This window comes from Colletotrichum karsti (assembly GCF_011947395.1).
Source record: "Colletotrichum karsti strain CkLH20 chromosome Unknown Scaffold3, whole genome shotgun sequence".
Lineage (NCBI taxonomy): Eukaryota > Fungi > Ascomycota > Sordariomycetes > Glomerellales > Glomerellaceae > Colletotrichum > Colletotrichum karsti.
Window position 1 is genome coordinate 1 of NW_024065903.1, and position 13,603 is coordinate 13,603.

The window sequence follows — 13,603 nt, forward strand, 5'->3', positions numbered from 1 at the left end:
AACGGCACTGAGTCGAACAGACCACGAACCCATAAATAGTCTCTTCGCTTTGATATCAATAACGTGAAGACAAGTGTCATCGTTGTCTGAGTCTCTCCTCGCCCAACGAAATTACCCTGGAGGGTTTCTGGCGAGCTACACGAACGCGGCATGTTGCAGAGGCAGTGCCGTATCTAGACCTCCCAACCGTAAATGTGATGTCGTACCAGCATCGATAAAAGTTTTCGTCCTTGCTGGCATTCTTCGTTTGTTTCTGTGTATTCGGCATGTCACGCGTCTGAAGTGGTCTACAGCGTCGTTCAACGCCGGTTGCAACAAAATTGAAACTATGCAAGTCCTGAGATTCAGAGGTTCAACTATGAAGTCTCTGCTAGGATTGAAAATGAAGATTGCCCTGAACACATTGCCGCTGAGGGCAAAGAAGGAGCAGCAGTTTGTGATGTTGTTTATATACTCGTGTGGTGTTCATGTTCAACTGGTTCAGCATTTCTTCGCCCCGAATGACTTCAAGTCCAGTCAACTCGGACCGAGACTGCCCCAGCAATGGCTATCAAATACGGTGTTGCCCTTTCATACACCACCCAGGGAGTCCGCCTGCAAAGCTCGTTCCGACTGATTTTGAAGTATATCAGAATGGAGGTATTCGATTTGAAGGCTTTGTCGCCTTGAGTGTTGTAAATCAACGAACTTGATACTGCTAGGTTTTGAACAAGACATGGACGTGGTCACTATTCTCATCATCCCAAAACAACACTTTCATGCCCATTATTCCTTGCCGCGGGCCATTTCAGTAACGACCAATTTCGACAGTAGTACCCTCCAACTCATGTATCAAACCGTTCTAGATGAAACTGGACGAATCCTCAATTACGTGCAAGCGCAACGTAGGTCTCTGACATCAGTGAAGACAGATCATGTATCATTAGCATGAAATATCTACCGAAAATTGAAAGGGAGCATCCTTTTGAACAGCTCCACGATCATTGCCTTCGCCGTCTCTCTGCTCCTGGTCACCGCGTCTTTATTCTCTTCAGCCCTCCGTAGCATATACAGGAGACACTCCTCCAACGACCCCCATACGGAATACTTGTATACGCCAACCTGCGGGAACGATCCGTATTTTCCAAGCCCCGCGGAGGTAGGAGTGGACTCCAACTTCTTGATTTCCGATACTAGCTTCAGCGAAACCTCGTCTGCCATCCCCATGAGCTGCGCAAACGCCAAGCTTCGCACACCTCCTTCCACGCTGGCTGCTCTCGTCTTGATCGAATCAGAGTACAAAGATAATGCTTTCCAAGCGCTATTAGAGTTATGCGTGGCTAGCATCACGTCTGCCGACCACTTTCTCTCTCCAGCTGAGGGATTGATGAGGAAACTGACGGCAGCGTCGTATGAGGCGTCTGTTGCTTTCTTTGTGTCCTGCAGAAGTGTCCTATCGGGCTCGGTGTGTAAATAAGCGCCTCGGACCATCTTGATCCCAAGGTTGAAGTCGTTCTTGGTTGAAAACTCGAGGTGGGCTTGCAGTTTCGTAAGGCCCGATTTGAGGTACCTACAGCAGATGTATCGTGTTAGTCATCTCGTGCTGTTTTCATGACTTCTTTTCATGGCGTGATAGGATACCATATCACTCACATTTGATACGTGTTGAACACAATAGACCGTCCGTTGCGATTGAACTTCGACATAATGTCCTGGTTTGATGAGTTAGTCAAGTACCGGGACGGTATCTAGGACAACTTACCAGCCCAACATGATCAATAGCAGACTGATGTTTAACATCCTCAGCGTCAATCAGGACCCTAACATCCTTCTCTTTCGCCGAGCTACAAATCTCAAACATCGCATCTCGAAAAACATCAAGCTGAGGACCAGAAACATCGACAGCCTTTTCCAAAGAAACAGTCTGCGCCGTCCTGGAAAAGTCCTCCATGACCTTCAAAGTAGGCTTCCCCGCCCCTGTGCAGCGGATGGCCAGATAGTCTCCACTCTGAAGCTTGTCGACGGTCTCCAGATTGCAAGAAACCCAGTCCCTCAACTGGGGCTCGTCGCGTGTAAGTCGGGTATCGGTAGTCGCCTGGCTCGCGGTTGCCTCGCGAGCAAACGCCAGCACGACGCCGTCGATTCCCATGCGGCGGAGGTTGTTCACGTTCGTCTCGATCTCGGCCTTGGTGGAGCCGATGCAGAAGGCATCGTAGAACGTTCTTTCGAGGAGTCGCCTTAGTAGAGGAGATGATGTGATTCGTGCGCTGTGCTTCTTGGTTGTCGTGATGAACCTCGAGAGGACTGGTGATGGTAAAGACGCGAACGCCAGCACTATGATCGATCGAATGAGGACGGGGAGGGGTAGCGTTTCGAGGACTCGCCTTGGAGGCGTTGCGGGTAGTGGATGAACGGCTTCTGGAGACGTGTGGGGAGAAGCTTTGAAAGTGGCATACGAACGTGATGGCGACGACCTCGATCGGGGATGATTCAACCTGAAGACGGTTTGCAGGCTAATCGAAGACTTATTCAGCGTGAAAAGAGCTCGCCGTTGGGCGAGAGACAACACTTCAGACATCGCGATCAATGTGCTTTGAACTCGTCGAGACAATTCATCTTGGTCTTCGTCGCACACACATTCTTCTATTCAATCAAGACCACGATTCGGATCACCACCCGTTGCGTCTACGGTCGGTCAACCGATGCTCACTATCACGAGTCTCAATCCAGCTGTCCGGAATAGGCAATAAGCTTGTGCATGGGTCCCCAGCTGGCGCTCCGATAAGGTGTGTGACGGATGGGTCGGGAGTCCCACAGTGATGCGGGGGGGCGCGAGACGAGGTTAGCTTAAGCGCCGCCCCAGGACCCACCCGGAGCCGGCATGCCGATGCCGACATGGAAACCGGAAGGCCACTCAAGACGGCAATTTTGGGCGGGGGGCCATGTTTTCTATCTATACTGTATTTTGATACTTACTAGAACATGTTCTCAACTTGAATGATGATTTCAATCGAAATACAAACATCTGCGGAGGTTTCATGTCTTCGGTGGACAGAGGTAAATTCGGCGAATTCGGGGAAGCTACCGGGTGTTCCCTCACTACAACCAGTTAGAAACCGAAAAGGCCTTAGCTAAACCGGATTTAATCTTTGGTCATCTCGATTCCTGTGGACCAGTGGGATAACACCGATTGTCCTTAAGACCCTCCGCTCCGCAGTAGCATACCCGTACGTCCGGGCTTGCTACATTGTCATGCGCCAACCCCGCGATTTGGCGTCAACGTTATCGTCAGCGGCCTTTGTAGAACCAGGTTCCGAAACCAGGAATCTGTCAGTGAGGCTTAGCCATGCACCGAAGTCGGCATTGACGATACACGATCGCTTACGCTAACCCTCCCGTCGCGAACAACACGACAGATCATGCGAGGCGAGCCACGTCTTGCATCCCGACATGTTTTGGTTGCCAATCTGTTTGAAGACTACCAAGGAGCTGCAACTTTGATTGGCAGAGTTGAAGCCGGACAGTGCTTGCTAGATTCGCCTCGTTCGATGTGCGACCAGAAATCTGACCGGTGTGTAACGTTCTGAACAGTGATAGAATGACGAAAGTAGAGAAGTAGGCGACATTTATAGACACATGAGAACCGAAAAAGAGACTATGAGAAATTTCTACTCGAGACAATCTTTCCGCTCCGTTGCAATACACAATCTAGACCATGGACAAGTCATCACCAATCGCCATCATCGGCGCCGGCGTTTTCGGCCTGTCGACCGCACTTCACCTCGTCGAGTCGGGCTACACCGACATCACCGTTTTCGAACGCGACGAGAATGTTCCGTCGCGGTTCTCCGCTGCCTTTGACCTCAACAAGATCATTCGAGCTGAATACGAGGATGATTTCTATACCAAACTAGTTCTCGTAGGAATATCCCGTCCCCGATGAACGCCGTAATTGCTAATGGCATTGAAGGAAGCCCTTGAAGGCTGGAAGACACCACTATTCGGCCCTTATTACCACCAGACCGGCTACATCGTCGCCACTTCGGGGAAAGCCCCTCAGAAAGCCGTTGAGACCATGCAAAAGTCCTTATCTTCGGTGCAATCCAAGCCCGAGTTCGCCGACGAGATAGATATCCTGCGCAACAAGGATGACTTTAAGAAGTTTGTTTGGCAGTTCTCTGGGCCTCTCAACGGCTTCAAAGGATACCACAACAGGCTCGCAGGGTATGGCCACTCAGGAAACGCCCTGAAGGGTGTATACCAGCATTGCGCCGCCAGAGGGGTCCGCTTCCTCCTCGGCGAGCGGGCGGGCAAGGTCGCCAAGCTGGTTTATGATGCTTCCGGAAGATGCACAGGCGTCCAGACCGCCGACGGTATCAAGCATGCCGCAGCGAAGACCGTTTGCGCGCTCGGCGCATATGGCGCCTCATTGATTCCAGGACTGGCCAACTTCACCGTCGCACGCTGCTGGTCTGTGGCCCACGTGCAGTTGACCGAGGAAGAGGCGGACTTCCTTCGCGGCATCCCCGTCACCAATGTCCGCGACTTGGGTTTCTTCTTCGAGCCAGACCCCGCGACTCGTCTCTTCAAGCTCTGCCCCCTAGGAGCAGGATTCACCAACACCGTCAACGGTACGTCGACGCCAACTGAGTTCCCGTCTGCGGCGGCCCAGGACTTTATTCCTCCCGAAGATGAACGCAAGCTGCGAACTCTGTTACGCGAGACTCTGCCGTGGATGGCCGACCGACCCTTCGTCGATCGCAAGTTTTGTTGGTTCTCAGATACCAAGGACTCGGAGTACTGTATCGATTTCGTCCCTGGGACGTCGAACTCCGTTGTCGTACTTGGAGGAGATTCTGGCCACGGCTTCAAGATGATGCCGGTGTTCGGTAAATGGGTCAAGCAACTCCTCGAGACCAGCAAACAAGAACTGCCACGCTGGCAGTGGCGAACACCTAAGAACAAGGACGATAACTGGGGCGACGCGGTGAGCTGGAGAGTCGGTACCGTCAGGGAGATGAAGGACTTGATAGCTGAGAATGAGGCCGCGCCGAAAGCTCGTTTGTGAGAGCTGCAGCTCTGAAATTGACTGCGCCGTGCCGCGGAGTTAAGACAAGGATAATTTCCAACCAAATTTCTGAATAATATTCTGCCAGTCGTGTTGAACTGTCGGTGCCAAGCCGTTATCCAAGTCTCGAATCTTCCAGATTGTCAACATAACTTGCGTGACTGTAGATATGTTGCTGATAGGCCACTTGCTGTCGAGCAAGTTGAATAAGTCGAGAACCGCTTTTCGATGAGCTTCCGTGCAGCTAACGCATCCTGCGATGAATAATGGCCACATGGGGAACGATCGCCGGCGTTGGTCTGCAACAATAACCTCGGAAAGGGAGTCTATGAGTGGCTGCAACAGCGTAGACATCGAAGGGAACCGAATTGGCGCGTCGTAAACCACGAGGTGCAGGTATATCAGCGCTGCGAACCTGAAGCATTCCGCGCTCTTTAGAAGATACTCATCCGTCGCAAGAAAATCTAAGTCGCGAATGTGTTTCTCTAAAGATGCCCCATTCTCAGAAGCGTTTGAGATAGACTGGATGAGCTCAACCAGCTCCATGGAACAGCCGATCTGAGGGTCGACTGTCTGCTGGGCCCCCGATGTTGCCGAAAGCCTGTGAAGAGCTTCGATGGCCTCACCGCATTCTTCCGAGGCTGGCTGTATTGAACCTCGAACATCCTGAATCTCCCCCTTATTTTCGGTAGTCTTCATTAAGATGTATCGGAATCGGAAGTACTGAAGAACGAGGGCCGCACAGTCTGGACTGACCCAATCACCATGCGTGTTCATGATGTCCATGGCTCCCTGAAGATGCCTCAACCACGATGGCTGAGAACCTTCGGCGATCTCCAACGAAGCCTGCAGCACGCAAGTCAAAACGTTTTCTTCCGTGTCCAAGACCACGTTCAGGTTCGATTGGAGTTGGCTCAAAGCCTTGACCTTGTAATGGATTGATGCGTTCTCGTAATCAACTCCATCGTGAAGGCCTCTGCGGCTCCATTCGGCGGCGGTCAGGGCAAGAACTGTTGAGAATAGAGGGCCATTGTTGCTGAGAAGAACTGGCATGACGGAAGTCCTGAAGACATTTCTTTCTGTATCCACATAGACTTTGCTGTTACAAATGACTTCAAAGTCTTGCAAACTGTTAGAATGGGTCTCGGGTGGCAAGCTAAGAAGGGAAAGAGGAAAGCAACTTACAGTACTGAATCATCTGTGACTCTATTTCCGTCATTGGCCAGTAACCAGGATTGCGTCTAAGGGATAGATGGTCTTGTGATGGCGGGAAGCGAAGGCTTTTATCAAACAACGAAAATCGAGCTTGTACGTCATTTTGGACATACTGCGGGCATAAAAGAGCAATATCATCGCTCAGTATGTTGACAAAAGAATGGTCGACTCTCGACTCCAGGCGTAGAAGGAAGTGTTTGTCGGCCACAATGGTGGAATATTTGGATGGTGATGGTTTGTTGGGATCGATATACACGCAGGCGATGCTGTGTTTCCGGCAATGGCCACAGCTCGGCTTCCCTCTGTCACATCCTCGTTTCCGGCGTCGACATTCCCTACACCCATCTCGACTTCTAGATCCGTTGCCAGCCATGATGTTGGTGCAGGTGGGTTTGGCGAGTGGGGTTCGTCAGATGGTGTTCAAAGCTCGTCGGAGACGGAGTCCTCATCCGATGAACCAATATGCTGGTGGCGTTTGTTGGAAAAAGCTGTTCATGTTGGTGGTCGGTGGCGAGGAGTGGTTCACGGTAAAGGATGTCTCCTCCCTCCGGCAGCTTGCAGGACACCCCGGTCTGTTAGGGGCCGTTCAAGATAAGACCCTCAGACGGCTCGGCGAAGTAAGAAAACGCGGGGGGATAACCAGTCTTGGTACGTATTAGGTAATCTGACTTTTCCAGCAGTTCGGGAGGAAGAGCCGGTGACAGGGATCTGTTGTCGTCTTTTTACCCCGACGCTAAGAGCGGTTGTTTCCTCATTCCTCCCCTGATCATCAGGACCGTCACTACACACCGAAGCCTTCGAACTGACAACGAAATAGAGAATGAAACATTGAGAAACCATCGGGCTGTCAATCTTGCAGAAATGCGGTGAAAGTAGGGTCATCGGACCCGCTAGGGCCGGGATTCCTGGGCCAGTTAGGTCGTATTCGCCGAGTGAGAGAGTTCCCGAAAGCGAAGACGGTCTTCTGTCATAAAGGTGAGGGGCGAACTTTGAATCATGCGACGAACACCATGTCTGTAATCATTCTTGAGGCACGGAGTCCACAGGTTCGTCTCTCAGAATGACTGATGCCAACATCGAGGCGGAAGAAACGCTTGAGCCGGATGTGATCGTGCGTAGTCGCTCGCACCCGCGACATCGGAGTTGCAGGGTACTGACTCGGATATGACGGAGAAACGCTGACTCTCAGACTAGGGCGACACGGATTCGACTCTTGGCCAGGTGAGTGACCCTTCATGTTTCTATACTCAGCTCATCTATACTCATGAGATATTGAAGGACGACTTTTCTGCGACGACTAGTCTCAGAAGCTCGATCATAGACTACAGAGTCGAGAATGGCAGGACATATCACCGATACAAGGAAGGAAGTGAGTATTAACTTGAGTTCGCGGTCGTCTTGTCACTTGTCTGAGGGTGTTGCCGCCAATGATCGCCGGACCCTGTGTACTTACATGTCTTGGTAGAGTACTTTGGACCAAACGATGAGGATGAGTCAAATAGACTTGATCTTCAACATCATTTGTTTCTCCTCACTTTCGACAACAAACTAGGATTTGCTCCTCCCAATGACCCGGAATGGCAATGTGGTCGTGTGCTCGATGTCGGCACAGGTACAGGCATTTGGTCCATTGACTTCGGGGATGAACACCCAGACGCCGAGGTGCTCGGTTTCGACCTTTCAGCAACACAACCGGAGTTGTGAGTGCACTTGTTGTCACGAATCGTGAGAAATAAGTACACTAATACATTCGGAAGCGTACCGCCAAACGTTCGTTTTGAAGTCGATGATCTGGATAACGAATGGATCTACTCCAAGCCATTCGACTACATTCACGTTCGTGGCATGTCAGGAAGTGTTCGTAACTGGCCCGAGCTTCTCAAAAAGTGCTACGAGTAGGTGCTCAAACCTCTCCAATGAGCCAACTTCTCACCAATGGATAGCAATCTGAAGCCAGGAGGCTACGTCGAGCTTCAAGAAGCAGAATCTAACATCCTCAGTGCTGACGGCACGTGTGAAAGCGGCGCTTTTTACAAGTCTCTTTCCTACGTTGCCTCCGCTCTAGAGGTCTTCGGTTGTCCGTTCATTCCATTAGACGATCTTGCAGCTCTTCTGCCTAAAGCCGGCTTCGTCGAAGTTTCCGATCGCCGCTTCGTGTGGCCGCTCAACGCGTGGCCGCGTGATCCGCACCTGAAGGAGCTAGGTTCTTGGACCCGTGAGAATCTGGCATGTAATACTGCGGGTATGATCATGGCACCTATGACGCGCGTGCATGGGTGGAGGCAGGAGGAAGTTCAGGTTTTCGCGGCTGAGGTTCGAAAAGACCTTGGTGATCGAGGGAATCACGGATATTGGCCCATGTAAGTTTTGATCCTATACGCAATCGTCCAAGATTTGAACGCTGACAATTCACCAGTCGGGCTATCTGGGCCAAGAAACCTGCAGAATGAAGACGACAGTGCGGTGAAACTTCAGAAAAGGTTGTGCTGTGCTAAGAAATTCGACCAGGCGGCGTCATCGTAGAATCTGGTATTTTCCTCTCAAATCTTCGACTTTAGAATTTGAAGAAGGGAAACAAGCAATCATCGCTATCATTGGCCACCTCAAAATCCTCAGCTCCGTGCCCGCTCCGGGTCCGAGGCCGGATGGACATGTGGGTCCCGAAACGGACATCGGCGGCGCTTCAGCGAGAAGTGGAGAGTAAGGTAACCCTAAAATTCACGACGTTACAGGTGCTTGCTTCAATCTGTAATTAGCCCATGCTAGGTATTTGGAGAGGCCAGATTAACAAGGTGCAAGAAACATAAAGGCACGCAGTTCAACACTGTGCTCAACTTTCTTTTCCGAGCGGCATGCGGATGAGATGAACGCCGGGCCTTTTTCAGCCGATACTCCCTTCGAATCGAAAGTCAGAATCTGTACAAGAATACTTTCCAGTGTCCCCTTGCTGCCCAAGACCCACCTCAGCTGCCTTCCCCCGCAAACGCGCAACTTGCCATTTCACCAACTCCACTGCGTTGCCGTTGACCACACCCACACGCGTGTAGAGAACTGAGGGATTGCAAGAATGGACGACTTCGCCGCCATGGCTCAGGCCATGGGAATTGGAGGCCCAGGTGGGCTGCCAATGCCTAATCCCATTGAGCCTGAAGAAGTCCGTGAGAAGGCCACCCCGATGGCGGAAGAACTCTTCAAAGACTGGGAAACCCTTCAAAAGATCGTGGAGAGACATGAGGCGACAATCCAAAGGCGCTGGATGAAAAAGTCCAAGCCGAAACGCCGAGAGATTCTCCTTGCTGTCTGGCCCGGGATGTCCGAGCTGCATAGACCTGACCTCGCAGCGTTCAGAAAGAAGAGGACCGGCGAGGCAGCCCGCGCTGCTTGCATGTGGCCAAATATCAACTTGGAGGATCTCAGCAAGACGGAGCCTCTTCTCCTGATGATCAACGCTCGCGGTCGGAATCCGCCCGACGCGTTCGCCATCGTCGACCTCGATGAGACCAGATTCGGGCAGGTCAGCAGGACAATCGATATGCCTCGCTTTCTGAATCTCTATTCAATGATGTTTCTCGGACGGACCACCCCTCAAACCTACGGCGAGCTTGTTTCCTGGGACGACGAGCCTCGCGGCAGCGAGTGGAACATCAAGCGGACCACAGTGCATCCAGGAGAAGGTTTGTGGATACTGGAAATCCAGTCCAAGCTGTACCGATTCCTTGTGGACGTCACGGAGAACATACTGCATGACATTCCTGTCGAAGAGCTCACGGGCCCGGACGTGGCTATTCAGCCTGAGCCGCCTCTGGTGACCGGTAACCCTGAGGATTCCTATTCCGCATCCCTGGCAGTCACCGCGCTCGAAGGTCCTTACCGCTTACCCGCCAAACTCGACCTGTCTCGTCTCCAGAGCATCGTCAAGTCGAAGCTTTCTGAAGCCGAAGATCATGTCTGGGCTCTCCGAGAAGACCCTGGGTATTTCAGCTCGACTTTGAAAGAGTGGAAGCAGCATCGCCAGGAAATGCTGCTGGACACTGAAGGCAAACCTCACCCGATACACGCTCGCAACCCAGATGTGTTTTGGCAGCGACTCATTGGCAACACCATAGCCAGCGCCATATTCCCCGTGGAAATTTGGGCCTCGCTGCAGGACAAGCTCTCTCGCGTCGCCGACCTGAGGGACAGGAAATACCGCGGCAAGAAGTTTGAGAACGACGAAGATCTGCCCAAAGACTACATGATGGCATTGCTTCAACTCAAGCACCATCTCCAGATGTTTCGGCCGGGGCCGATCTCGAGTCTGAAGATGGGTTGGGTTGCGTCGCCACCAATGCGTCCTTACTGGCGTCGCGTGCCGCCACCAAACGCGACCACGTCCAAAATCGAAACAACTTCTCTGGGCAACTACAGCGACAATGAGACGGTGACGGAGCTGATGTGGATCATCAAGAGTCTCTTCGACGACCAGCAGCTGTTTTTGGCTGGTCTACCCACCTTGTTGGACGAGTTGGATCGGGTGATGAGGAAGGACACGGCTGCTTCCCAGATGGTGAGTGGCTGGGTTGCCGGACAAATATCCGATCTCTCTGTTTTGTCCGAATGTGAAAGACAGCTCGACCTCTTTCAGCCATGGGCGGCGACGTTCGAGACGGAGATGGTTTCCTTCAAGGAAGAACTCGAGAGGGATTTCCACGAAACGATCAGGCGCCTGGTGCCCATCAACGATCTCACCGTCAGCTTAAACATGGCTAGACTCGGTCGTCCTGATGCGGACAAGTTCAAATATCCGGTGGAGAAGAAGAGAAACAGGGATAACGTCGAGGCCATGCGTAATGCCGAAGAGATCCTCGATGTCGTATGGTCAAACATCACGAGAGACTTGGAAAAGAGGGATGGCGTATCTTCTCGTATTCGCAATCTCCTCCACCGCAACATCGAACGCACCCCTGAATGGGTCGAACCGGTCAAAGAAAAGGCACTGCCGGCGTCTACAGATGCCAGTTTGGCCGCACCGTTCGGTGGACCGGCGATGCAGGATGCGCCAAAAGAAAAGCCAGCGACTCAGCCCAAGGCGAAGAAGAAGACGAAAGGGGCGGCCCAGACGGTTGCCGAGACACCCGCTCTCCAAAATGGGGAAGAACCAAAGGCTGAGAAGAAGGCTCTTTTCAAGGTCAACAAGCGTGCCCTCAAAGTGTTCAACACGCTGTTTTTCAACCCATCGACGTCGTCTTCTCCCGGCGAGATCGCCTGGACTGAGTTCCTCCACGCTATGCAGAGCATCGGCTTCCATATGGAGAAGCTGTACGGATCAGCTTGGAAGTTCACACCAACGAAGGTGGATGTCGAGAGCAGTATCCAGTTCCACGAGCCTCATCCCAGCTCCAAGCTGCCGTTCGTGTGGGCAAGGAGGATGGGCCGACGTCTGAATAGGGAATATGGATGGGACGGTGATATTTTTGCTCCCTTGTAACTTCCGTTGGTGTCGAATCGAGATACTTCTATGCTCTTGTAGCTTGGCATCAGATTTCTGTAGTCATGCAAGCTCGATTCTCTCTGGCACCAATCCCAGGAAGATGCAAATTTGATCGCGTCTGCATTCACTTCGTTTGAACCTTCTTACTCAAATAGGAATCGACATGTTGGCAAGAGATGCAAATCAGTGTTGCCGAATGAGGGCTTCTTCAAGCGCAGAAGAGAAACAGACTTCAGGATTGAATACCTACCTAGGTACTTAGGTCGTAGGAAAGGGATGTCTGTTATGCGGGGCATCACGGGCACTTTCTCAAAGGAGGTGGAAGCGCTTTCCAAGCTTGCAGATCAATGAGGAGTTCATGCAAAAGTAAGGTACGTACGATTGTTCTGCCCATCTCAACTTCCACCCCATCTGAAGTCGCTTACCTCTTTCCAACTTATTACCTGTCAAGAGGATGCTGCCTACTCAATTCTCTCATTCCGCAGCTCTTTGAAAGCGTCCCTCGTCCAGAACTTCCCCCACTCATCAACCTGCCAACACCAACGTCCTCACCCAGCACCAAGTTCATCCTTTCTATACATTCTGATACAATTCTACCTGAAGACTTTTGTTGTCAACGAAAACAAATCTAGCAGATTCCTCTTCTTACCGCGAACATGGAGCCAGGTAAACAAAATGTTGCGAAAGCGGGGTTATGGAACCCCATTCGCATCGGAATGCGGGACATCGACGAAGAGGAATTCTACAACAACCATCCTCTCCTCAAGCGTGAAATCTACCAGCCCTTCGCACAGCCGAACCAGCAGCTACCACGTGTGTTGGTTAGTTTTACGTACAACCAACCAACATATGCGACGCGTCTGGTTGCTCCCGCAAGCAGTCCCGGAAGCAGACCCAACATCATCCGTCTTGCAAAGGCACCAATAACCCCGGGATCCTACATCACCACCTTCCATTCAGAGACAATTGGGCCTTTGGCAGCTGCCATGATAGGCTCCGAGGGCTGCCTCTTCCGGCACACCCCTGACAGAAAATCCTTCGAAGCAATTAGGGAACCGCAGGCTGTTCGAGCGGTCCAGTACGAGCTCGAGGAACACCATCTCAGCGACGAGACAGTGCAGCTTGTCCAGAACGACAAAAGATATCGTCGCAACGAAGTTCCCGTCTCTCAAAACAAAACAGGGCATGATAGTGTGTTGGTATCAGCCTACCAATGCTTTTACGTCAACGAGGCCGATAACTCGACGGAAAGTCTTGCAGATCAGCCCTGGAAGCCGTTTCATAAGATTCAACTAGAAATCTACAGAGATGCGTCTGAGGCGTCGGTAGCTTCCTCGGCTGCTTGAAGACACAGCTCATGAATAAGTCTGGAGCCAAACGGGCGTAATGAGGGCACAAACCAGGATTTCAAGGCGGCAAGAACGGTTGGGCACATTATCATTGGTGTATTTTGGACCGTAACGGGTTTGGGAGACGAAAAGAAGTAGCGACATACAGCTCATGGAATGTCAACAAGACAGCGTTTCAAAACTCATGTGATCCAAGAAAGCCCAGATGAACCAGAACGTAATCGTGTCAACATGCGTAACGACCAGAAGGCCCCTAGAACTGAGGTTTATTCACACTTGGTCTACGTGAGATGTGTGATTCGTATAGTCTGCCCCTCAAATGAGCACGACGACATTGTCGGTTGGAAGTAAGATCAATTGATCAGTAAGCATGCGAAAGGCAGTTGTCTTCATGTGCGCGACAGCTCGTGCTTGGGGCCAGGTCGTAGCAGCATCGGCTGAGAGCTTTAGAAGCTTGCCGGCGGTTTCTGGAGCGAAGGCCTGTGTGACATTCTTTGATAGTCAGATCTGAATCAGCGACTG

General features: G+C 51.7%; 5 protein-coding genes across 5 annotated transcripts; 4 read left to right on the forward strand and 1 right to left on the reverse strand.

Annotated features, from left to right (window-relative positions):
- Positions 1–3,694: 3,694 nt before the first annotated feature.
- CkaCkLH20_01112 (sarcosine oxidase) lies at positions 3,695–5,047 on the forward strand (the record flags this gene model as incomplete). Its single annotated transcript, XM_038883831.1, has 2 exons — positions 3,695–3,898; positions 3,950–5,047. The coding sequence occupies 2 exons, from the start codon at positions 3,695–3,697 to the stop codon at positions 5,045–5,047; spliced, it is 1,302 nt and encodes a 433-aa protein (XP_038750423.1).
- Positions 5,048–5,086: 39 nt separating this feature from the next.
- On the reverse strand, positions 5,087–6,266 carry CkaCkLH20_01113 (uncharacterized protein; the record flags this gene model as incomplete). The annotated part of the gene is made up of 2 exons (XM_038883832.1): positions 5,087–6,168; positions 6,233–6,266. 2 exons carry the CDS (start codon positions 6,264–6,266, stop codon positions 5,087–5,089), a joined length of 1,116 nt encoding a protein of 371 aa, XP_038750424.1.
- Positions 6,267–7,322: 1,056 nt separating this feature from the next.
- Positions 7,323–8,712, forward strand: CkaCkLH20_01114 (methyltransferase domain-containing protein; the record flags this gene model as incomplete). Its single annotated transcript, XM_038883833.1, has 7 exons — positions 7,323–7,373; positions 7,457–7,483; positions 7,541–7,631; positions 7,728–7,962; positions 8,020–8,157; positions 8,206–8,622; positions 8,679–8,712. The coding sequence occupies 7 exons, from the start codon at positions 7,323–7,325 to the stop codon at positions 8,710–8,712; spliced, it is 993 nt and encodes a 330-aa protein (XP_038750425.1).
- Positions 8,713–9,329: 617 nt separating this feature from the next.
- Positions 9,330–11,729, forward strand: CkaCkLH20_01115 (uncharacterized protein; the record flags this gene model as incomplete). Its single annotated transcript, XM_038883834.1, has 1 exon — positions 9,330–11,729. The coding sequence occupies one exon, from the start codon at positions 9,330–9,332 to the stop codon at positions 11,727–11,729; it is 2,400 nt and encodes a 799-aa protein (XP_038750426.1).
- Positions 11,730–12,388: 659 nt separating this feature from the next.
- On the forward strand, positions 12,389–13,078 carry CkaCkLH20_01116 (uncharacterized protein; the record flags this gene model as incomplete). Its single annotated transcript, XM_038883835.1, has 1 exon — positions 12,389–13,078. The coding sequence occupies one exon, from the start codon at positions 12,389–12,391 to the stop codon at positions 13,076–13,078; it is 690 nt and encodes a 229-aa protein (XP_038750427.1).
- Positions 13,079–13,603: the final 525 nt, after the last annotated feature.